Here is a 26,940-nt window from a genome sequence, read left to right on the forward strand (position 1 = left end):
GTAAATAAGCTTTTAAAAATATTTAAGAAGCTTCAATTAAATTGAAATGCAGAGCCACCCAGACAGGTGGCCAGGACCCAGGCAGTGTGAGTGCCACTGAAAAATCAGCTTGCATGCCGCCTTTGGCATGCATGCCAGAGGTTGCCTACCCCTGTTATAAGAGCTCATGGTCACAGAGGGAGAGTGCTCTCTCAGGTAGCTAAGAGAAGCCCATAGAAGGCTTTTAATATTAGGACTGAGGACTTAAGTTGGACTATATTCAATGGGGAGCCACTAGAAAGAAATGAGCGCCAGGTGACCTGTGTTGCTATAGAAACAGACTGCTTTACAGTGTATCAGCTGAAGCTTTTTGCATATCTAAGGCACGCAGGGGTTGGGTCAAAATGAAGTCCTGCGGGAGTCCAGTTCCTTGTGGGGAGAAAGGAGGGTGGGAGGTAGTTGTAGAAGTTAAAAAGTTCCTATGGGGCAGACCTCTGGGTTGGTCTATTGTGAGGGAGAGAAGTGGTACCCTTTGAAGGCTGGTCCCAATCTCCAGATTTATATACAGTTTTGCCATAATAAAACCAGTTCACTGCAAGTTCTTATATGCTAAGGTTATGTTAATGCTATGCTAATATGATTTACAGTTTTCATTTTATTATACCTCACAGTCCTAGAAGCAAGGCAAGACTTATACAAATGAAAAATTAATATTCTTATTTTAGGAGTCTTAACTGAGCAGAGGAAATTTTTAAAAAGTAAAATGTTCCATAGATCCAAAAAATCATTAGCCAAATTGTGACAGATCCTAGTGAGGGTATTCACAGATGAGGAGGAAAGGAAGGAGAAAGCATGCAAAGAGCATCCCATCCCTCACACAAGGGGCAGAAACAACTATAGTCCCAATGCTCAGGAGAGTGCAGGGACTGCTGCTTCAGTAAGGCTCCCTCAGGGGAGCATACTGCATTACCCTAAAGGATAGTGTAATCCTGGGGTCGGCAACCTTTCAGAAGCGGTGTGCCGAGTCTTCATTTATTCACTCTAATTTAAGGTTCCGCGTGCCGGTAATACATTTTAACGTTTTTAGAAGGTTTCTTTCTATAAGTCTATATTATATAACTGAACTATTGCATGTAAAGTAAACAAAGGTTTTCAAAATGTTTAAGAAGCGTAATTTAAAATTAAATTAAAATGCTGATCTCACACCACCAGCCTGCTCAGCTCGCTGCCAGCCTAGAGTTCTGTTCATCTAGGCTGGCAGCGGGCTGAGCAGGGCCTGCGGCCGGGACCCGGGGGGCTTGGGTGTGGAGCAGGGGTTCAGGGCAGAGGGATGGGGCTGTGGGGACGCAGGGCAGAAGGCTGGGTGTGTGTGACAGGGTCAGGGCAGAGGGCTATGCGGGGTGCAGGGCAGAAGGCTGAGTGTGTGTGTGGGGTCAGGACAGAGGGCTGTGGGCATGGGGGGGTTCAGGGCAGAGAGATGGGACTGTGGGGACGAGGGGCAGAAGGCTAGGTGTGTATTGGGGTGGAGGGGGTTCAAGGCAGAGGGATGGAGGGTGTAGGGGGTGCAGGGCAGAAGCTGTGGGAGGGGGTTCAAGGGTCAGGGCAGAGGGCTGGGAGTCTGGGGCTGTAGGGCAGAAGGCTGAGTGTGTGTGTGTGGGGTCAGGACAGAGGGCTGGGGGTGTCTGGGGATGCAGGGCAGAATGCTGTGGGGGTGGGGGGTCAGGGCAGAAGGCTGCGGTGCTCAGCCCGTAGGGGTGCTCCCAGGCCCCTGCCCTGAGTGGCTCATGGCAGAGGGCTGGAAAAGATATGCCCTGTTCCACCCTCTTCCCCAAGGCCTCGTCCCTACCTCTCTCTGTCTCCTCTGTGGAGCTGTGTGCATGCTGCCGCTTTTCTCCCTCCTCCTCACTCGGGCCATCAGCTGATAGGCACAGGGATGGAGAGGGGGCGGGGCAGGAAAGCCCACACTAGGGGAATAAGCAGGGGTGGAGGAAGCTTGGATGCCACTGAACCAAGCTTCTGCCTCCTGCCCCCACAGGAGAGAGCGGGGGGGGGGGGGGGCAAGGAAAAGTTGTGGATGGGTTTGAACACGTCTATCTGGTTTGAAATGACTTTTATCAAAATTTACAGCTAATCTGATCAGAAAAGCGGTGTGAAAAACGACAAAAGGCTCAAAGGAATCAAAGGTTTCAAAGCATTATCTCTTAAGTATTCCACATAATACTACAAGGGAAAAAATTGTGTGTCGGATATCACAACTATTTTTGAGATTTTGATTATTTTTTTTTGGTCTCGATTCACGATGGGAAAACTCAAACTCAGAGATATTCACAGACATGGAAAATCTGGTTCCTCACCTAAAATCAGTTACGGTGCTGAAGACGTGCGTCGCGGTACTCCACAGTTTCTAATCGGCGAACTCCATGTCCACTCGTTTCTTCAGAGAGGAAAGCGTAGTTGGGTTTGAACAAAGAAAAAAAAAATTCGAGAGAGCCTGCCAGAGGAAGGCTTATTTTGCCCTGCACAACCCAGTGCTATTGGGTCGCCTTACAGAATTCGCAGGAACTGTGCTAATATTCTTGGGACACCGATCACTTATCGATCACCATATTAATCTAAGGTTCTCGAGATAGAGCCTTCCTAGTGCTTTTGGAAAACGCTGGAGCCACACAAAATATCCACACTCTATCTCCATCTCTGCTGCCTCAGCTCGAGTGCTAGCCTTGGTGAGCAGCTCTGCATCCTGAGAGCCAGGTCTACACTGACGATGATTAAATCGGAAATTTTAGATGTACGACAATTTCAGACTACGAGAATAAGGCGTAGCGGAATAATCGAATATTTAAAATCGATTTACTCACTCACCTGTCTTCACAACAAGCGGCCTGTTTTGAATATCACGGAAGTCTGGTCGGTCTAGCTGGAGTCCGGAAATCAGCGACTTATAGGCAACCATCTATAGATATTCGAGATATTATCAGCGTCCAGAACCAGAACACGATATTTCGCTCCTCTCGAAGCAAAATTCTTATTTAACGTGCACGATTGCGCGTCTTTCGTAGGATCTCTAGACGTCTGGCCTGACCCTACACTCCGTCTCAAATAGCGCACACAGGAAAGATGCAGAGCTACCCCTCTGCGCTCGGGTGGAATCCAGCCGTCAGAGGCGGAGATGCTCTCTGGGGAGTTCGGCTGTAGCGCCTAGAGTTCTGTGTATGCTAGCTGGGCGCGGGCTGACGGGGCCTCTGCGGCGCGGGAACCCGGGGGGCCTTGGGTGAGGGGGGGGGGGGGGGGGGGTGGGAGCAGGGTTCGGCAGCAGGGATGGGGCTGTGGGGACGCGGCGCGCAGAGGCTGGGTGTGTGTGACAGGGTCAGGGGCAGAGGGTATGCGGGGTGCAGGGCACGGATAGGCTGAGGTGTGTGTGTGAGGGGTCAGGTTGACGAGGGGGCTGTGGGCTGGGGGGGTTCGCACGGGCATGAGAGGTGGAGACATGTGGGGACTAGGGGCAAGAAGGCTAGGTGTGTATGTGGGGGTGGAGGGGGTTCAAGGCAGAGGGATTGGGGAGGTGTAGGGGCGTTGCAGGGGCAGAGCTGTGGGGAGGGGTTCAAGGGTCAAGGGGCAGAGGGCTGGAGTCTGGGGCTGTAGGGGCAGAAGGCTGAGTGGTGTGTGTGTGGGGTCAGGACAAGAGGCGTGGGGGTTGTACTGGGGATGCGGGCAGAATGCCGTGGGGTGGGGGGTCAGGGAGCGAGGCTGCGGGTGCTCAGCCGTATGGGTGCTCGCCGAGGCCTGCCCTGAGTGGGGCGTCCCTGGCGGGGCTGGAAAAGATATGCCCTGTTTCCACGCCTCTTTTCCCATAGGCCTCGTCTACTCTCGTCTGTCTCCTCTGGGTGGAGTGTGTGCATGCTGGGCTGTTTCTCCCTCCTCACTCGGGCCATCTAGCTGATAGGTCACAGGATGGAGAGGGGGCGGGCAGGAAAGCCCACACTAGGGGAATAAGCAGAGGTGGCTGGGAAGCTTGGATGCCACTGAACCACTTCTGCCTCCTGCCCAAGGAGAGCGCGGGGGGGGAGGGGGGGGCTGGGGGGCTGAGTGGGGCTGGGACCACAGCAGGCAGTTGTGTGCCGCTCAAAATCGGCTCATGTGCTGTGTTTGGCATGCGTGCCGTAGGTGGCCAACCCCTGGTGTAGCCTATGCATCAAGCCATTCATAGAAGAATTGTGCCCAAGTTCCTTATGGGACAACAGCTCCACATTAGTACTTATTTAGGCTAGTGGCTAAATGCTACTATTTGGCTCAAAAGCAAAACCTAAAATGGATGGGTTTAGATCCAAAGTCTGATGCCTGAGACTCTGCAAAACCAAAACCATCTCATTTCATTCTCTCTCTCTCTCTAATAAAAAATAAAGCAATAATAGTACTGATATGACTCAGGTACAGAACTCTGCATAGGCAGGTTCTGTGAAATCTCCCGCACGACTCTAGCAACAATGCAGCTCAATCCTAACCTTCAGCATTTTTACTAAGCTAATTTTATGACATTTCATAGAATTAAAATTCCAGTTAATGCCAGTTTGAAACTCAGAGAGAATACAATATCTGAACAATGATATAAATGCACCTCTTAATTTTTCTTCCTACGATATTTCTATATTTAGCAACATATTGATATATGCTTCAAAAATCTTGATTTTCTATGACAAAACAAAATGCCAGATATAATTTTCTTAGCAGCTTGCTCTGCTCTATTCTGTATATTTGAATGTTTCAGATGAAACTTAAACCTACAGGTTCAAACTAAATACTTTGTGTGTGTTAAAACGCTTACAGCTGCTAGTACGATTTTTTCAATGTTCTCAATACAGAAACTATGAAAATGCTTGACTATTAAAAATGAAAAAAAAAACCTACAAAATTGTGCCGTATAGGTGAAAACAAACCCTATTTTTTTCTAGAGTATTTTTCCCTTATACTGAACCACTTCAGTTATCTCACCTCAAAGGAATCACGGACTTTATGTTCTGAATTCAGAAATATTCCCTGTCATGGGAATGGCATTCATGATTTATTATTTCCATGTACAAGGATTTCTGGTTTCCTTTTGTATTAAAATAATAAAAACAAATTACACGTACTTATTCGAGATTCTTTTAATGAAAACTTTTAAGAGCATATTATTTTCGCAATTTTTGTTTCTGTATTCTGCAAATGGAATTATAAAGTTATGCCCCTCCCCTTTTTTGTTAAATTAAAAAAATCTGTTGCAAGCGTCTTGGACTCTAAGCATTTTCAGTAGTTTCACTCTATAAGAAAACTGAATAAGAAATAGGTAGTCTGAGATGCTGTATTTTATTTTACATGGAACTGTTCAAAAAAAAACAACCTGTTTATTTCATACCTCACTACATGATGCAACAGCTCTGTGTAAGGGAGTCAACCACTTGCTGTCTTTGGCATTAACTCTAGCTCCTGTAACAAAAAATAAATAAAATTAATTGACAGTGTATTCACACAAAATCTAAGTGTTCTAATAGACAAATTACTGTACAAAGTTACTATAACATTATAAGCTAGACTAGTTAATACAGGAGGATGCTAAGAAAAAAAATACTTTTCTCCATGGGCTTTGAGTTATAGGATTCTCCCTTTGACACACAGATGAAATTCTGTAATTGCTTGTTCATTAATAGTGAAGTGTAATTAATCAGTTATCTAAACTAGTGAAATCTATTTTCCCAATGGTACTTCAAGGGGCTGCTGTGGCAGGAAAAAGAGAAGCACTGGGTATCCCTGCCTTCATGCAACACAAAGCCAAGCACCCACACCACACAAAACTTAATGGTATTCCAAGAGCAGATGAGGGAAAGAAGATTCATGATCCCCCTTCCCTCATACCCCTTTGTGGTTGGGCAGATTTGTCTACTTCCCTGCTGTCGACAAATGGGGTAGTGCTCGGTGTCCCTCTTGGGACCTGGAGTGCATGAGGAAGAGAAGAGCAATATTTGATCCTTTCCACTAGGCCCACCCAGTAGGCTTCTGGACACCCTGAAGCTGCTTACTCCTGCCCTACAACTACTGGAAAGCGTGCTTCTCTTCAGCAGTTGGATTGCAATGATCCTGCCTCCTCAGCCAGAGAGAATATTCCCTCCTATTTGCTAAGCAATTCCTAGAAATCCCTAAATGTTTGTTTGGGGTTTTTTTAGGCCCATTTTGGGCTTGACCCTTGGTTTTTAAAAAGTAAAACAAAAACGACAGCCAAAAACTACTAGAGTCAATTGGGAAATTATTTCATTGAAACTCTTGCTGGGGGAAGGAATGAAGAGTTTGCTTTTTTCAAAGGGCCTTCACTTGTAAAATGAATTTTTTATGAAAATTTCCATTTAACTCAACCACCATTTTTTGTCAAAAAATGTTTTGACAATTTTTTTGACCAACTTTGGAATCCAAATGTTAATGATAAATCTCTATATACTAAGATGAGCAAACACCTCTTAAATCATCAAGAAAAACAAGCCATTTATTGAGAAATTGATGTTTGGGGAAAGGATAATTGGGACACAATCTAGTATAAGAATGTTTGGCCAACTCAGTAGAAAATTACACCTTGACGACATGTAATATCTCTTCTTTCAGCAATTTAAAGACCAACACTGCTTTCTGATAAACCGGCATGTAAGTCATGTGCCTCATTAAAAAAAATCAGCTACAGTGTGCATCATATTCTTTTAGTGCACATGAATTTTAAACTTGCATCATAATTAGACAGTTGGCTTAAACAAATCACTTTCACAGAGCAGCCTAGAAGTCAATCACTTATTAAAACAACCAACATTTCTTAAATGTAAACTTTTCTATTTATAACTGCATTCATTTTCTTAAAACCCTCTCCACTACTCATTAACAACTATGGAAGCTACTGAAAAATACAAGTCACACTATTTTCTGCATGGACTTATAAACAGTCTCTGCTGTCAGTTTCCTCCATTAAGTGAACATGAACTCCTTTGAGTAATATATTTCCTGAACGTATTTTTTAACAATGTGTTTTCCTGTTTCCTGATATAGCAATATTTCTAATTGCAAAATTGTTCTGTGCAATATGTTGTACTGCAAAAATAATATTTATACAACTGGAAGACAGTTCAGTAAAGACCAGCTAACCTAACTAATAAACTGTACTTCTGTTACCACAGAGAATCAGCAAACTAGACTACTTTAATACTAAATACTTGGTGCTCAGTACTAAACACAACTAATCCTAGAAAATAATTCATTTCTTTTACATCATGTGCATCAAAGAATGCACAAGCATGAAAGGTCTGTAGTGGGGTAAAATGTTACCCTGCAAGGGATTTTTAAATTTGTTTTATAATGGCTCCCTTCAAACAGTGATGTGTGTCTTAAAAGAGAGGAGTGATATGTTGTGGGGAGGGTGGAGGAGGTGAGAGAGACAGCTATGCAATAGTCCAACCAACTCTGAAGAAAACCACCCATAGTCAAATCTCCCGTTCCTGAGCAAATGCATAGAGAAGCTAGCAGCAAGCCAGCTACAAACTCATCTAACTGAGGGCAACATTCTAGATCCAGCACAACTTAGATTCAGGCCAAGACACAGAAGTGGCATTGATGAATGATCCCCTCCTATCAATGGAGAGAAAACAGACATCCACTGGTAACCATGAGATACGGCTGTCTTGCCTGAGAAATGTGGCAGGAATCCTGAATAATGTGCTAAAATGGTTTGAGTCCTTCCCTGGAGGTATGCACCCAAAAAAAGTAGAAATGGAAAACTGCACTTTCACTGCTAGAACCCTCACTTGTGGAGTTCTACAAGGGTCAGTTCTCTCTCCGGTGCTCTCATGCAATCATTAGGTGAACTTGTCAGTGAACTTGCTACTGGACATGGACTCCAGTGCCAGCAATATGCAGATAACCCAGCTCTATCGATCCTTCATCACACACCACCACACCACACCAATCCAGATGGCCCAGTGTTTGGATGAGATCAGCTCATGGATGACAAACAGCTGGCTGAAGCTCAGCAAAACAGAGGTGATGCTGGTGGTCAGAGGGAAGTATTTTGGAGAGTTTGCAGCCACAGTGTAAGTCTCCTTTGAGTGAAGGTTCATATTCACAATTGGTCAATTCAGTCCATAGTCTAGGAGTACTCCCTGATTCCTCACTGACGCTGAGCAGTCACATTGCAACGCCAGCAAGTAATGCCTTCTACCATTTCTGATAGGATGGGATGGAGTCTCTCAGCCAGTCGGACAAAGACCTGACCTCAATTATTCATGCCTTTGCCACCTCTCAGCTGGACTACAGCAAAGAGATATAACAAAGCACGAAACCTTTAGCATTTAGGAAACTCCAACTAGTAGCTTACCTCCTCAACATGGGCTACCATGAGCACATCAAAACCCGTTCTCTGTGCTCTATATTCATTTTCCATAGAATTCTGAATCAAGTTCAAAGTCTCGTTCCTTAACTTCAAAGTGCTCCCATGGCCTGGGCCCTGGATACCTAAAAGATTGTCTAAAGCTGCAGAACAAAACCCATGGTCAACAACTTTGCTCCTCTTTCACAATGGAACTCTCAACATTTAGAGTATAGCTTGGCCATATGTGAGATAGAACCTTCTCCGGGGTAGTCCAAAACCGCAGTGAACTCCCCCCAAAACCACGGACCATCACAAACCTCACCACTTTCCACTCCAAGTGCGAGGCTAATTTCTTTGACCATGCCTTCTCCAATATAAAACACATAACAACAGATATTTAAGAAGTGAAAAACCCTACTAAAACAAGGCAGTCCATTGAACAAGTTTCTCCAACTGGGAAGAGGAGGCGAAAAATTTCTAACACATCTAAAGAATCAGCAAGTAAATCTTACTTTTGTCTATCAACATGAAATCACCCAAACACCATCAACCCGGACTAACAGCCTCCATACTATTCTGTACCCAGAGCTAAAATCAAATACATCTGAGGACTCCAAATGTTGCTGGAATGGTCTTACAATAGCCTTCCCAGTAATTGTCTCCTAAAAAAAGGAAGATATGAGACTGAGCAATAATTAGGACCATAAATTGTCTGTGTCCTACCAGGCATAAGCATACCTGTCATGCTTCCAGTTGCCCTCCAACCCCTGCCCGAGCCACCCATTGTGACTGGCAGACAATAGGATACAAGCAAGAGCCTAAAATACAGAAGAGCTACTATCCTGTTGGTAATTTTCCCCCTCCAGCAATTCCATGTGCAGTGTACTACTGACTCTGCAAATAGCAAAAGAAAGACAGCACAGTAAATGAACAAAGGAAAAAATTAAAAAAAAAAACCTGGAAGCAAGAAAATGGAAGGAAAAAGGAAAGAAGGAAAAATACAGATTGAAGAGAGAAGGAAAGGGATTTTAGCCCTGTCTGCACTAAGAACATGACCCTTTTCCATCAACAGTCAAAGTAATTGGTCCACCAAACTGGAGTTGAAAAACTCTTTGCCCTTTAGTGTAAGGACAATGAAAAAAATTGAGTTACCATTGACTGGATCCTTGGATCTCAGCTTGATGCAGGAGAAAGGCCTGAACTCCTCTAGCTTTCAAAGAGTTCAGGTGCTTTGGAGACATGGGCTGTCCAATCTTATTCTCAGACCAACCACCATGGTGTCGCAGGCCATTGCCATTCCTTTCTGTCCATGCTTAGCTATAAAGCGCTGTCAGTTGGAAACGCAGTTATTTAGTCATGCAGTTTCAGACTTCAATGAAACTACAGACTTCTGCTTCAGTCTGAAAACTGAACACTTTCTATCATTTCTACATCCTTTGACTGATTTCTCCTCATTCTCTTGGCTTCCTTGGGGTTCTGGAGTGGTTCCTCATATAATTAGTTTCCTTGGAAGACTTTAGCCACATAGCTGAAATTATCCAAGTTGTTGGTGCCGCTATGTCCTCAGTCATGGAGGCTGATTTCAATGCATTGTGGGTCATTAGCCTCAGAAAGTGCTGATATTCCTTTAGCACTTGGTGCACTGACAGCTTCAATACCCTGTTGACAGAATCACTGTCTTGGCATTTGTTCTTCTAGTGTCTCTGTATTTATTATCATTAATCATTGTGGCAGCACCTACAGGCCTTATTCAGGGCCCAGGACCTCATTATGCTAGGCATTGTAAACACATGGAGATGATCCATGCCCCCAAAAGCTGAAAATCTAAATATAAGACAGGAGACAATCAGCAGCTACTAAAGATGAGAGAACACACAGAGACAATTACAAACGTAATAAGTAATGGGTACAGCATACAATTGCCTAGCTTATCTTGGAGTGCTGAATTCCTCATCTAACTCAATAACTTGATGCATTCTTAGTACCAGTAATCTATGTTCTTTTCTCTTGTCTTCATTTTTGAGCTGGCTGAGTCAACACTCAGATGAAAAGTCTTCAGCGGGTGTATTGGAATCTTTTGTCTTTGGAAGTATTACACAAAGCTCTCTGAAGACTGGAGCACCTCAGCTCTCCTTAGGCCTCTAACTATATTTCTGCATGCTGAAACCATTCTTTCCCGGAGTACTTCAGAGTTATTTGTCTCAAAGCAGGTGCCTAATCTAGCTTACAAAGTGCAGCCTCACATCGTCTCCCCCTACCTGCCACAAATGCTAAATTTACTTACACCTATTAAATCATAGAATCAGAAGGGATCTCTCGAGAGATCATCTAGTCCAGTCCCCTGCACTCAAGGCATGACTAAGTATTATCTATACTATCCCTGACAGGTGTTTGTCCAACCTGCTCTTAAAAATCCCCAGTGATGGAGATTCCACAACCTCCCTAAGCAATTTATTCCAGTGCTTAACCATTCTGACAGATAGGAAATTTTTCCTAATGTCCCACCTAAAGCACCCTTGCTGCAATTTAAGCCCATTGCTTCTTGCCCTATCTTCAGAGATTAAGAAGAACAATTTTGCTCCTTCCTCCCTGTAACAATCTTTTATGCACTTGAAAACTTATGTCCCCTCTCAGTGAGGGGAGGTTATTCTGTATTGGGTTATAAGACTTTCTTGTGTGAATACACTGATCTAACATGTTAGTGGATGTTTACTATAATGTTTGAATTCATTGTGAATTATAGAGGAAGGCAACATAATACCTTTCCAGATAAGAAGACCTAGTTACACACTAGGAAGACAATGGGGGCCAGATGTAACCTCCAAATCCTGTATCTTGTCTCCAACATACTGAAAAACTAGCCTAGGATTTAGAGATCAAATGAAGACTGAACAATTAGAAGACCTCTCAGAGGTTGAAAAGGGGGCCAGGGTTTATTTGTGAGCAAGTGTAGGCAGACAAGCTGGCACAGAAAATGCTTTGTGGAGGAGTCGGGCCTCCCAGACCCAGGGAATGGCAAGCCTTAAAGAAGAACTAGATATGCATACAGTATGTTTTACTGTTTTTGAGATATATTTTCTCTGAAATGGTTTTAAATAAATGATACTTTGCTTTAAGGAAGCTCTTTGGTCACTAATTACCACAGTCATTTCCCCAGAGGGAGTAGAAATACAGTTTCTGAGCCAAAGTCAGACCTAAGGCGTCAAGATTGAGACACAGGTGACTACGACACTGCACCCTATGTGAGAGAGTGAGTGTGAAATACACAAGAAAAGGGGTGCTGGCTTGAAGCCTAGAGGAAGTGCATCAAAGAGACCAGGAGATGTTAATCGTGAAGTTAGCCTAATAACAATGATGTATTTTTGCTATTCTGTTTCTGCCATTCAAAGGTCACGATCTAAAGTTTGTCTGAATAACAACACAACTTTGATAGTTTCACAAACTCATCATTTCAGGTTTTCATAAACTTAAGGGTTAGAGTCTGTATATTCTATACCTAAAAAAGCCTGAGATCACATCAGAGGACAATGGGGATGATATATTCAGAAGAGAAAATTTAGAGGATATTTCAAACAGATATTCTACAAAAAAGTCATCCACTTGACAGCAAACCAGATTTGAGAGAAAAAACACATTTGTAAGTGCCCTTCATGTCTGAAGTGGATGCCTAACTGTCCAAAGAAGAAACAGCTGAAGAATTCCACTATGAAAGACAGTTTCGATGTAGTGGGGAAAAATTGCTACACTTTTTCTTTCACATAACAAAAGGAAAATTAAAAATGTAATCCCAATTAGATACAGGCCAAACAGCTGTTCCTTTCAAGTAAACAATACAAAAAATGCTGTAGCTACTGTGACAAAAGAATATCAAAGCCTGTTTCTCAAAAGGGGACCTAAATATCAGATTGACTTGTATAAGGAAGAATAGATAAGATTGCCTTTTCATATAGGCAACTGCCAGCTATCTTAAATGAAATTCTTACTGAAGCTCGTTGATAATTATACTACCGCTACAATACCACATTTCATGGTACGTTACCGAACTTATTTCTTCAACTCTGAATGCGCTTGGCTGTGCATCATGCCTCAACCTGCACACTGAAGGCAAAATGCAGCACAAATCACATCCCATGATGTTTTATTATTACATTGACAATAATCCTTCTTTTGTTATAGTTCTCACTGGAGATGGGCTAACTCTTCTACAAAGTGTACTTAAATAACTGGCCGGTACATTCTCTCAGCATTTATTACTACTAGTATTATTTTATTCCCTTTATTGGTAACAAACTAAGGAAGCCATCAGTATCAGCTTTATTGAACATCAATATGTTCATTTAAGCTGTTTTTATACTCATGATAAAATTTCTTCAAATCTAAATACCACGTACATAACATTAATTCTTACACCATACAAAAAGTTTTCAGGCCAAAGGATTGAAGACTTTGCATGGGATTCAGGGGCCAGGCAGCCACTTTCTTACCTTGAACTTAAAATATGGTCTTATACAGAAGACTGACTATATAAAAATGGCACTTTTATACTGAACAGAGCTGTTCCCTATGTGCATTCAGTCATATCTATTTACTCTATTGACAATTTTATACTGTTTTTGTTCCTGTTGACACGCAAGACTACACTCCTCTGGTGGAAGGAGCTGAATTCCACCCTGGTATTCCACCCAGGGTACCCTGATCAGCAGAACTGCCAATCAAGTTCCTCCCTTTAAGAAAACTTGCCCACAGTTACATCTGATAAATTCACTGAACAGGCATAACTGAGACCAGAATTTGTTTGGCCTTCAGAATCTTTGTTAAAGGCGATGCACAAACCAGAAAAGAATCTTATCAAAGTTGAATTTACAGGACTGGTAGTTAGAAAGCTATTTTTTACTCAAATTTAGAAAGTCTAGCATAGTTGAGACAAATCTAAACCCAACTAGGCTATTTTTACAGTCATTGTTTTGAATAGAGCCACATGTACACAGAGTTCTCAGAGTATGCCACCTGCAAAGTTTCATATTGAAGGAATAGTACACTGATCTCTTTAGTCCTGGAATCTTTAATAAAATTAGTCTTCACAGCCAGTGGCCATATGCGTAATGCTTAAAGGTATGCATAGGCTATGCTGAGACTTGGAGCCAAATGTAATGCTGGTGTAACTCCATTATGCGAGTTACTCCATAGCTGAATCTGGCCCAAGTTTTTAAAAGGAAGTGCACAGAACCCATAAAACTTAATTTAGGACTGTCTGCCTAGAGAGGAACTCTAAAAAGACAAGCAAGGATGGAGGGATTGAGGCAATACATTAGGAAAATTCCACTTGCCAGTGAGTAAGTAGCCCGCGTGACAGATTTTTTTCTGCAAAAAAGGCTAACTGTGCACACAGAGCTAATAGTTCCATTGTTCTTCCTCCTTCTCAAAATGTAGGCACAATGACTTTACTTCTGTTATCAGGTGCCTTAGCTGACTCTCGTGACTTATTCAAGATTACTTTCAGAAGTTCTGAAATGTCCTCCCTCTGTTACTTCTTTTTTAAATTTGAAGGATATATTTCATCCAGATCTCAGACTTGTTTATACAGTACATTATAAAATATGTCTGCTATGGCAGGAAAATATGTTTTAAAAAATATTACCACGAGACTTACTCAAAGCCATTCTGCAAAAACTTCAGAACCTACAAAATGCCTGCAGATCTGGCTAACTATCTTTGCACAGTTTTTAGATTTCGGCCAAACATGTGTGTACTGTATTGCATGGTAAAATGTCTCCTTAAAGATAATACAGTGGAAATTACTTTAAGTTAGGGCTGTCAAGCGACTAAAAAAATTAATCACAATTAATCACGCTGTTAAACAATAATACAGTACCATTTATTTAAATATCTTTATGTTTTCTACATTTTCAAATATATTGATTTCAATTACAATACAGAATAAAAAATATACAGTGCTCACTTTATATTTATTTCTGATTACAAATATCTGCAAAGTAAAAAACATGTAGTATTTTCCAATTCACCTAATACAAGTATTGTAGTGCAATCTCTACCATGAAAGTGGAACTTACAAATGTAGAATTATGTACAAAACAATAACTGCACATTCAAAAATAAACCAATGCACAACTTTAGAGCCTACAAGTCCACTCAGTCTTACCTCAGACAATCGCTCAAAAATAAGTTTAGTTACAATTTGCAGGAGATAGTGCTGCCTGGTTCTTGTTTACAATGTCACCTGAAAGTGAGAACAGGCATTAGCATGGCACTGTTGTAGCTGGCGTCACCAGATATTTACGTGCCAGATGTATTAAAGATTCATATGAAACATGAAGGGACAACCACCATTCCAGAGGACATGCATCCATGCTGATCATAGGTTCTGCTCAATAATAATCAGAGCTTACTGACGCATGTTCATTTTCATCATCTGAGTCAGATGCCACCAGCAGAAGGTTGATTTATTTTTTTTATTTTTTTTTTTGGTGGTTCAGATTCCGTAGTTTCTGCATCTGAGTGTGGCTCTTTTAAGACTTCTGAAAGCATGCTCCACACCTCGTCCCTCTCAGATTTTGGATGGCACTTCAGATCTTAAACCTTGGGTCAAGTGCTGTAGCTATCTTTAGAAATCTCACATTGGTACCTGCTTTGCATTTTTTCAGATCTGCTGTGAAAGTGTTCTTAAAACAAACATGCTGGGTTATCACCTGAGACAGCTATAACATGAAATATATGGCAGATAAGGGGTAAAACAGAACAAGAGATATACAATTCTCCCCCAAGGAGTTCAGTCACAAATTTTTAATTAATGCATTCCTTTTTTTAACACATATCATCAGCACAGAAGCATGAAGGGGCATACGAATGTTTAGCATATCTGGCATGTAAATACTTTGCAATGCCGGCTACAGAAGTGACATTTCAGGTAATCTGTACATAAGATCAGAGGGTAGCTGTTAGTTGGATCTGTAATACGCAGATCCTGTGGCACCTTATAGACTAAGACGTTTTGGAGCATGAGCTTTCGATCCGACGAAGTGGGTATTCACTCACGAAAGCTCATGCTCCAAAACGTCTGTTAGTCTATAAGGTGCCACAGGATTCTTTGCTGCTTTTATTGTAAATAAACAGGCAACAGTATCTCCCTTAAATGGAAACGAACATGTTTGTCTTAGCAACTGGCTGAACAAGAAGTAGAACTGAGTGGACTTGTAGGCTCTAAAGTTTTACATTGTTTTGTTTTTGAGAGTAGTCATGTAACAAAAAAGGAAATTTGTAAGTTACACTTTCAGGATAAAGAGATTGCACTACAGTACTTGTATGAGGTGAACTGAAAAATACTATTTCTTTTATCATTTTTACAGTGCAAATATTTGTAATAAAATAATATATAAGTGAGCACTGTAGACTTTGATTCTGTGTTGTAATAGAAATCAATATCCTTTCCATCGAGAAAAACTCTTGTCCATGTCATAAGTCTTTCCTATTGGATTACTGCAACCTCCTCAGTTGTCACACACAATCCCACTTCATCCCACCTCAGTCTATCTAACATTTAGGTGGCCCAAAGATCTGTGAATTCTTCAGGAATCTCTCTATGGGTACACCTCATCTGTATTTCCAAAGACCTATGAAATTTTACACCCCCTATGTATCTGACCATGTCTCTTATCTCATTGAACCACCTGCCCTGCAACTGACAGAAGCCTTGATGTCTCATACATCCACAAGAATCTCTTTGCCTTCTTTCATGCAGGCTGCCCCTCCCACCCAAGCTAAAATACCCTTTCCTGGGCTGGACTGCTACCTTTCTCATTAAATCCCTTCTGAAGATTGATTTCTGTCATGCATCAAATAAATTATTTCATCGTAGGCTTATTAGTTGGAGATACATTTTAAAAACCCAAGGCAATAGATCTAACAAGACACTTGTTCACTTTCACCCAGATCATTTTGCTTGTAATGTTGAGTCCCTCTGCTTTATATTCTGTATTTTTCGACTTTAAGCTCCTAAGGGCAGGGAATGTGTCTATACAATGCCGAGCACATTCTGGGAACGATCACAATATTAATGAATTGATAAATGTTTTTTATTCCCCCTCAAACTCCAGGCAACTAAATTCAGTCTTTTGGGAACTGAATGGATCTTGAGGTAGGGTGGAGGTAGAAGATCATTTTTGTGGGAAGTCCAAATCCTGCCTAGAAGTTGTTAGTTTCTTTAAATTCCTTTCAGGACGGAAAGAAATCTTTGAAGAAATTTAAGTCAAAAAAAAAGAGTTTGGTTAAGAGGAACCCCGGTCTGAGTCACTGAGGGAAATAGACAGCTTGGGCTAGGATAAATTCCTATGTGAGGATTTGCCAGTGATTTTTTGTTTTTTTTCTTGAAGTCTTTATTCAAAGCAGAGGACTCAGACTCTTGAGATGGGAGCCAGCATCTCTCAGAATGTGTAGTACTGAAGCTCACTGGGTTTGGGTGAAGCACTTTAGAAAGGAGGTCAATATCTTCGTCTCCATCTGTAAAATGGAGATAATGACACAGACACAAAGAACTTGCCCAATGTCATCCAGTAGGCTAGTAGCAGAGATGGGAACAAAATCCAGGTATTCTGAGTCCCAGTTCAGTGCTCTACCCTCTAGGTAATACTGCCTATCCTTACAGAGAGCTGGTTATGCACTTGACAAATTTATCTCTTCTCCCCTGATTGCCATAGAATTGAAATTGTTACTTTCAGCACTTCTGGAAGGAGATCAAGACATGTTCCCATCCCCAACTCTTTTACCTGCACCAAAGAACAGTAAGGAGGAGCAATAAAACTCTAGCAAAAGTTCTTAACTGTGGTCTGCAGAGCACTTGGTAGCAATGTGACTTAGCACCGCATTTCCCTCTGCTAAACTCTAATAAAAAGACAATTCAGAATACATTAATCACTTTTTCTACATATGCAACTGCTGTAGTTACCACAAGCTGTTAGGCAACTGTGAAGAGAAGGTGATAGGTGGTTTACCAGATAGTATCTATGCAATATGACCACTGCATGAAACCCTTTCTACTAGGGGATAATGAGAGGGAATATGGCAGAAGACTCATTCACTCCCATGCTGTTTTGAGTATATGCAGAAGTGGCTCTCCAACACTACACAGATTTTAGAAGACAGTGGAGATGCAACAACCTTTCTAAAACCTCCCAGCCTCATCCCACTCAAAACTGACATTTCTCTTCATTCCTACAGTTCCAGAGCCATGGAAGTACTAAAAGGCTAGACAACAACCCTGCCTCCATTAACATCAGCCACAACACCATCAGTCATCAACAGCAAGTAGCTCTCTTTCAAGGCTTTAATAAGTGGCTACGTGGGATTTATGTGATTTTTGCACAGGTCCCCAGAAAGCAAAGTAATGTCCTTAAAAAGATATTCCAAGAATGTAACACACATAGCTAAGTTAGGTTTGCCAAATATCACATGTAGTAAAATAATATCACAGATAAGAAACTTTCAGAAATAAGACAAATGAAAGGGTAAAAAAATTCAGTTAGCCCCACAGCACTTACCTGATAGAAGGTTTAATCCTTACCCACAAACAGATTTCTTTTGGAGGGGAAAGGGTTGGGTTTTTTTTAAGCAAATTCATTTTGTTAGTATAACTTAAGTCATATTAATTTTCTGTGATGTATTTACATGGCTACTATAATTATATAGAATGAAATTACTCTGTGCGAACAGATGCATTTATGGTTCTGTGTCAAGACAGAACACAGAATTATAGTAATATAACTGACAAGAATTATATTATGTTTCTTTACTGAATTATACGAAAAAGTAAATCTCACCTCCAAATACGTTATTTTGAAGTATAACATCTACAGTTACTTTAAACTAGAACCAGAGATTATTTCATATTATGCACTTTAAAATAAATCACTTACCGATAAATGAAGATTACTTGTATCCAGAGTTCTTTGAGATGGACTTCATGCTCACAGGCTGCAACAGCCAACCCAATATAGGTGGTAAAACGTTCTCATAGCACTGCACATTCAAGAGCTCACACACCCCTCCTACTTCTCTCCACAGCACTCTTGAACCTTGAGGGCAAAAACTATACAAGTACCCTTTGCCACCTCAATTCTTTCTACCATTGTCTTTGAGTCAAGATTTATTAGGACTTCAAGAAAGAAGGGAAGGCGGGCAGGGAGTGTTAATATGTAAAGTCCATCACAAAGAACTGCAGTTACGGGTAAGTAACCTTCAATTTCTTTGAGTGTTCTGTGCATACTCCTACTCATAAAACAGACTGGTGAACAGTATCTCATCAACAGAAGGTGGGACTCAGGGTAGTAACTCAATAGGCATTGAAGTACTACATTTCAAAGCTGAGCATCTGCTCTGGACTAGGTCTGCGTGTTTTGTAAATGTGAGTATCAAGCTCCATGTAGCAGCCTTACAGATCTTAATGATCAGAATATGGCCAAGGTATGTGAAGCGGGGTGGTTACCCCGCTCCTGCCCTGAAGGGCTTAAAACAGCCCTGGAGTAAGGTTGTGCCAGGCTGATTGGGAAGTGGCTGCCGCTGGACCACACTCCAGTCAGGCCTAGCTGGTCCCTAAAAAAGGCTGTGAGACAGAGCCCCAGAGAACTCTCTCTCTGAATGCAGAGGGAGAAGGGCCTGGCTGTAGGGAGCTGGACACAGGGTACCTAAGTGGAGCAGGGCTGGGGACAGGCTGAGGAACTGGGAAGCTCCAGCCTGGAAAGCCCCAGGATGCAGCCTAGCAGAAGGCCAAGAGGTACTCGGGGTTGCAGAGGGCAGCCCAGGGGTAGGCCAAGGCAGCAGTGGTGAGTAGGCTGATACTGCAGTCTGCCCCAGGGCATGGGGCTGGACAATGACTGGCAGTATTATATTGAGGCGAGATGGGAATAGTGGGTGGGGGTTCCCTGGGGAGGAGAGATCCTAAGACTGAAGGGTTACTGCAGGGGCAGCACCCCAGTAAAAGGGCACCAGGTCCAGGGAGGGACACAGGGGCCAGAGGACAGGTGGATCACCAGCCTGCAGAGGGCACTCCAGAGCTGGAACGAGCTAATTCCCAGAAGTCACCAGCAGGAGGTGCCGCAGGAGTGAGTCTGCTCCTCTACAGTATGCTAGGAGGTAGCCACTGCGTAGTGGAGTGTCACCTAAACCCCACAGAGAGAAAAAGATACTGGTCTACAGCTTTCCTCCATATCCTGTCTCAATCCATCTAGATAATGTTTGTGAAGAGCCAGACTGATCATCATGGTTTTTTTTTGTTGTTTTTTTTTTAATAGACAAAGGGATTGAGGGACTTGCAAAATTCCTTAGTCCAGCTCAGAGAGCAGGCTAGAGGCCTCAGTGTCTAACATATGTAACCCTGACGCATCCTATGACTGAGTTCTAGGTAAGAAATTTACCTGGTAAATCTGGTAAATTTATTGTTTGATAAATATGACTTCCATATTTAGGAAAGAATTTGGGGTTAGGATGATTCATCAATTTTCAGGAGGAGGAGGATCTGACATGAGGGCAGGCAGCTCACTGTCACCTAGCTAACGTTATCACTATTATAAAAGCAGTTTTAATAGACAACATGGGAAAAAGAAAGCATTCTGTTGTAGACTCAGATGGAGACTTGACTTGCATTTGAACTAAACTGAGATTCCATAACAGAACTGGGTCTTTCAAGGGTGGATATATATTAGCAAGCTCTTTTATAAATTTCTCAACTATGTTGTGTAAAAAGACCAATTATCTACAAGCACATAGTGCATTGATATAGCTGCTAAGTGGAATTTTACAGAGGTTATCAAGAGACCTAAAACTTTTAATTGGAGTAAATGTTCCAGAAGATATTGAGTTGGTGCCAGGTTTGTCATGCATCCGCTAAACAAAATCAGTCCACTTGAAGTCAAAGCATTTTCTAGTCAACTGTTATCTAGAGTTAAGAAATACCTGTTGAACCTCTAAAGAGCAAGATTTTTCCAAGGTGCACACAAGTCCTGTAAACCCCTGCAGTCAGCTGCACCAACAGAAGGTCAAAGCAGTAAATCCTGCACTCTTGTTGGGACAGCAAATCTGAACTCTAGAAAAAGCCCGTGGACTTCTTGAGAAGTTGCAAGAGGTCTACATGCCATTGTTGCCTTAGCCATGCTGGAATCACTAAAATTATTCTGGCCTAATCATGTCTTCTTTTTCTGATCACCTTCTAAATTAATGGGATGATTGGGGGAGTACAGCCAGATCCTTCTGCCAGTTCAGGAGGAAAAAATATCTGATATTGACAGACTGTCCCTGCCTGTTCTCGAGCAGAACCGGAGACACTTCATATATCTAAAGACCAAACATCAATGTCTGAAAACCACCTATCACCATTTCTTTGCTGACCATTTATGGAGGGTGAAAAAGGAGTGCCAACATGCAGAAGCAGAATTTCCTAATGAAGACCTTGAACTTCCTTAGATTTAATATCAGATCAATCCTTCTTCCTTTCTTTGGTATGAAGAAACATCTGGAGTATAAGCCCTGAACTCTAACTCCCTTGGAACCTTCTTTATTCCTTCCACTTATAACAAGGATTAAATCCCTGATCTTAACATGCTCACATGAGAGGGGCCCCTGAACACAGAAGAGAGAGGGTTTCGTGAAGGTAGGGTCTCAACAGAAGATGTTAATACAACTCAGTTTATCTCCAGAATCATTTTGTCTGATGTTATGGACTTCCATTCATTGACATAGCAAAATTGTGTTTTCAAAAGACAGGGTCCATGCAGGTTAATTTGAAGCTCCTGGTCCTGGTGTCAAATTTGAGACCTGCCATTTGTACCTGGAGTTGAAACTGAAGGCTGCTTTCACTTCATTCATGCTTTTAAGATTTCTTCTGGTGCATTTGCACAGGGCTGGGTTGTTGGTGCTGAAAGTGAAGTCCCTGAGAATAAAGACAAAAGAAGATTGTGGATAAATGGTCTATGGTATCAGAATATAGGACCAGAGATGGTCCTTCTCATAGGTGGGAAAGCACCTAAAGAGCATGCCACAGACCATCATTTCATCTTATTACTAAATAACTGATTTCCTTTCAAAGGAAGATCTTCCAGTCTTCAACACAGTTTCTGGATGAAAAGAAAAAGACCATAAGCAAAGAAGTAGATGCTACCCCCTTAGCTGGTGGATTGCAGAGCTTCTTTTGATGCAGAGGACATGCTTCGTTATAGTACGACCTTCAGTTATTAACATGTTAGTCAATTTACGCTGAGTAATTGCTTTTCCAAAAACAAATACAGAAATCTCTTCCTATAAGTGATATTGATACTGCATCATTGCCTCGCAATCTGTTACTCTTTTTCCAAGAGAAGCAGAACAACAGTTCCTTACCAACTGCAGTGACTACTGCAGCCTGCAATAGTCAATCTAATATCAGAAGAGTAACCTCCAATGGGGCAACCAGAATGTCAAATAGATAGATAGATTTCCTCTGGTATTACAGATGGGAGTTTCAAAGTCATTGCCATCCTGTCCACCTTGTGAAACTGTAAAGAATCCTCAGAGAGAGAGAGGAAACGGAAGCTACTCCAACATTTTCATGTGATGAAAAACCAGTTTCTATGTTTGGCTCTAATTTCTGGTATTCCATCTGAAGCACAGGCTCCTCATCTTCCTCCAACAGAGGGTCAGGCACTATGGTGGGAGAACATGAAGCTCGGATTTGATGGACAAGTTTTTTCCTGACCTCAAAGGAGAAGGGCGTTCTTCTGTCAATGATGCTATGGAGTCTCTCTACAGCGTTTAGATGGCTGCCAATATGGCCACACCACCCATCGTGGAATTTGCCAGTTGCTGCAGTACTCTTATTCCAATACCATATCATAACTTGGAGGGTATGCTCCATATCTAGAAATACTCTCTCTTTTTTGAGGGTGAAATCTAGGAAGGACCTCTGAAAACTTAGTCCAATCCAGTTCATCTCTGGACTGCAGATCTGACCTTGTATCTGCTACAGAGAAATCAGAGAACCTGGCACATGCAACATAGTGAAAGGCAAGACCACCTTACTGGCTGGGCTTGAAGGTGTTTTGGGCAGAGGTAACGAAGTCTCTCAGGAAAACAGATACTTCAATCTCTTTCATTTTTCAGGAGTGAGATCAGAGAAGGATAATTTGAGAGATGTTTTGTTTTTCCTGCTTTAGATATCAAGCCTCATAGATACAGCATGGGATCCATGTGACTTATTTCGGCTAACAGTGAAACTGATGGAGCTGCATAAATTAGTGATGAAGAAATTGCTGCTGGTTCCAGGTCTATCTTTGGATCTGATCCAGTCCTTGGATCAATTAGATAAGATTTATGCATGGTAGCACTCCTAGCATTTGGTTCAGGACCTGATGTTAACTGATCAGACTAATTTCCCAACTGGGACTTGGCACTGCTAGCAGGAACCTTTCAGTTCTTTGCCTTCTTTTCCAGAACTGAAGCAGACTGATCCAATGGCTTTTCTCAGAACTTGGCCAACAGATGATTTGGGACTTTTAGTGTTGGACTGGATGCCTTGGAAACTGACTGAGGTAGTCATGAAACTCTATCCTAGAGCACAAGCTGGAGCTTTCATCATAGCATTCTTTCTCTGAGTCTGTGCTTGGATCCCTTAGAGGTATCAGAGCTGAGTGACTTTGCTGCCACAGCTTCTTATATCAGGAGTGCTCTTGGACCACGTGCTCTCAGAATGAACATAATGTAATGTATTATGGGAATAAGCAAATAATAATACAAGAACTAGGGGTCACCAAATGACATTCATAGGTAGCAGGTTTAAAACAAATAAAAAGAAGTTCTTCTTCACACAGCGCAGTCAACTTGTGGAACTCCTTACCTGAGGAAGTTGTGAAAGCTGGGACTATAACAATGTTTAAAAGGGAACTGGATAAATTCATGGTGGCTAAGTTCATAAATGGCTATTAGCCAGCAAGAGTAAAGAATGGTGTCCTTAGCCTCTGTTCATCAGAGGATGGAGATGGATGGCAGGAGAGAGATCACTTGATCATTGCCTGTTAGCTTCACTTCCTCTGGGGCACCTGGCATTGGCCACTGTCGGTAGACAGATACTGGGCTAGATGGACCTTTGGTCTGACCCGGTACGGCCGTTCTTATGTTAATGCAGACAGAAAACCTTGGACACCTCAAAGGACACTAGCCCTCATCAAAACATGCAAAACACCTGACGTTGGTGTCTGATGCTGGAAAGACCATTGACATGATTCACAGCTCTTAAAACTACATATTTTTGCCTCTGAATCCACCATGAAACTGAGACAGAACCAATCCTAACAGCTACTTAACTGATCTAAGAACTAGCCTAAACAAACGATTCTTTTCCTAACTATACCAACTACACCAAGAGTAAAATACTACGCAAGACACTAAAAATTTTTGAGAGAAGGCACCAGATGTGAGGGATCTAGAGAAGTTCATGTCCATTTGCTGGTGAGGTTGCTAGAAACTGAGACAACAGAGAGCACCATGCACCCTTTTACAGCCTCATCCCTCAGAATATTTAGGAACTCTGAGGGGAGCAGTCAGAGGGACATGCAAGCACTTCAGTGGGCACTGCCACAAGAAGATTCCACTGTCTGATTTGGTGATCCCTTCCTGCTTTAAATTCTATGACTTTGAGTTGCACCAGCCAGCGTAGCCTATGAGTGGGAATATGCAGAGGATTCTCAAAGAATTCTTATTAAGATTATTCACACTAGATCTCTTTTCACTTACTCATTCATTCATTAATTCTCCTGCTCATGGAGAACACCGTGGATACTTCCAATCACCCATTTCCAGAGAACCCAGTCTCCTGCCAATGTTCTAGCCTGATCTATATTAAGGCTGAAATGTACAAAGTTGGAAGCCCTGACACCCCTCCAGCCTACATGAGGCAGTCTGCAAGGTCTTGTCCAAACAGCTTTTGCTGGAGCAAACACAAAGTAGGCAGGCTGGTACGGAGTCTGGCACACAGCGCAGACAGCCACTCCAACTGAACCAGCGTTGAAGCAGCTGAACCAGTCACTCCAACTGAACCAGCTGGGAAGACACTGGAGGCTGGTTGGTCCAATGCCTAACATTTTTGGTTGTAATGTGATGAAACCATCATGTGCCTTCAATGTATCATTGCTATTTCACCTATCCAGCCTCTCTTCAAATTTACAGATGTTTGCTAGAAATGTTAGTTAATTCTTTTTAAACCAAATAGAATTTGATTATGACACGCTGGCTGTCATCAGCAGGTAGGAGACATCACCTGATGACAAAGTGGGAGAATCCTTTAGGGACTAGCTTACTTTCAAGAGTACTGAGAGGTATTGTTTCAGGAGGAAAGGAAATAAGGTTGTCAGGAAGTGAGCTGGAAGTCATGAGAGAAATATTTTCTCTCTGCTGGAAATTTGTATCTGACATTGTCAACTTCAGGCTTTTCCCATCCTGCCAGCTTGGAAACCAAGACAAGCCATAACAGCAACAAAGACTGCAGGCAGAGGTTTACTCAGAACACATGTCCTAGTGTTCAACACCCAAATGCAGAATGCTCAAAACATGTCTACTAATGCTAAAAACTAAAAGTTCGAAACTTTGAGCTGAGGGAAGACTCAGTTATGCACTGAGAACAAACAATATGGATCATGTAATGTACTTACACTTAGAGAAATTTGGTAAAGAAAAAAATTCAAATTATACAAACAAGTAAGGGGGAGGGGGGAATCACACACTTTCCAAAACCAACTGTTTTCTAAAAAAAATTTTCACTCCCAATTTTTTTTTTTTTTTAAAGACATTTTAGCATTTGTGTGGTATATGGGGTGCTTGTTTTTGGTTGTTTTTTTTGGGGGGGGTGTGGGAAGTAAAGGAATTTAACAGTACCATACTTCTGCAGCATCTATAACAATGTGACAGTAGAGCCAAAATAATTTACACTAAGAACTAGAAAACTCATTTAATTACAAAATTTTGTGGGTTAGGCTTCAATCCAAAAAAACAGTTACGGAAGTGTATAGTCCCACTGAACTTAGAAGAACTGTTTCTATGTAGTTACATGCATACTTTAACTGTTGGCAGGATTGGGAAACTGACAAGTAAGGATCTGATATCAGTGGAAAGATTCCCGTTGACTTAAATGGGCTTTAGACCAGACTTGAAGAAAAACAACAGCAAAGCAAAGAAAATTCCTTGCAATTTACTTTGTTCATGTAGTATAATTGTAGATTGGTTTTTAATTTAATTTACAGACCTTCAAAATGTACTACAGTATATTTATTACACATCAAAAATACTAAGGTTATAAAATAAAGCACTCAAAAGTTAGAAAATGCAAGAATTAAGATTGTCTATACAACTTTTATTCAGCCCCTTTGTGCACATGCATTATTATACAGTCTTTAATTACATCATCACATACTATTTTTTCTACAGGACCCTTCATTCAGCATAGATACTGCTCACTTAACGAGCAGCTATTCAATATTTTGTTTTCTCCTCATTGTTGAAGCTAACACTCTAGGCCTTATTTACTGCACATTACTCAAACCATACTCTGAAGACAGAATTAGTACTTTCCTCATGGGCTTGTCTCTATGGTGCTCATCATTATATTATGCGAGTGTTTCACAAACATTAATTTATTTTCACAATGCCACCATGAAGTGGAGGTTAATAATCCCTATTTTAGGGACTGAGAACTTCAGCACAGACACATTAAGGTCAAAAGTATCCACTGATTTTGGGTGCCCATCTGAGACAGCTATGAAGTGGGTTTTTTTTGCGTACTGAACATTATACTATATAATACCCATTGATTTCAGTTGCAGCTGAGAATCCTCAGCATTTCTGCAAGTCAAACTGCAGGTTCTTAAGACAGATACTCATGAAATGAGGAATTACTGACCACTTGTGAAAAAGTTAGATTTTTAAGCAACTTCCCTATCATCACACAGACACAGAGATAGGCTCCATTTCCTCAGGACAGTATTCAACTGCCTTAACCAGACTCTATCTCTTCCCGCAATCCCCTGCATCATTCACTATTCAACTTTCCAATTTCTGCAAAAAATGAGGTGAGGTCCTATAGACGACAGTCGCCTTCACTACACAACCCTGGTCAATCCTCAGAGCAGGTCCATCCTGGGCACTGAAGGAAGCACAAGTCCTGTGTGAAAGAACAGTATGTGGCATGTAATTAAAGACTATCATAATGCAGATGCACAATGGGACCAAATTACAGATGCCAGAATTAAGGTTGCCTATGCATTTCCTATCTTTCAAGTGCTTGACTTTGCAAGTCTAATAATGTTTTTTTTACCATAGTTTGTGCATGTAATTTGCTGGGTTTTAAAAAAAGCAAACTGAAAAAAATAGAAAATCCATTATGTGTCGTCATATTGATATCCACATGGGCCATTAGCAAGGTTGGAAGATTTAGATCCACACAGAACTCTGCTACTTTAGCAGAGTAACTGGTAACAATAGTATCAGAGGGGTAGCCGTGTTAGTCTGGATCTGTAAAAGCAGCAGAGAATCCTGTGGCACCTTATAGACTAACAGACGTT

The 26,940-nt window shown here is 41.7% G+C and overlaps 1 protein-coding gene across 3 annotated transcripts in view; it reads right to left on the bottom strand.

Annotated features, from left to right (window-relative positions):
* Positions 1–26,940, bottom strand: part of ANKRD28 (ankyrin repeat domain 28) — a 234,173-nt gene that overhangs the window by 81,332 nt on the left and 125,901 nt on the right. For all 3 annotated transcript variants that reach the window (XM_032801146.2, XM_075062432.1, XM_032801145.2), the window contains one exon: positions 5,372–5,442. In XM_032801146.2, coding sequence (XP_032657037.1) covers positions 5,372–5,442 — 71 coding nt within the window. The remainder of the gene's footprint in view (positions 1–5,371; positions 5,443–26,940) is intronic.

This window comes from Chelonoidis abingdonii, chromosome 2, assembly GCF_003597395.2.
Source record: "Chelonoidis abingdonii isolate Lonesome George chromosome 2, CheloAbing_2.0, whole genome shotgun sequence".
NCBI lineage: Eukaryota > Metazoa > Chordata > Testudines > Testudinidae > Chelonoidis > Chelonoidis abingdonii.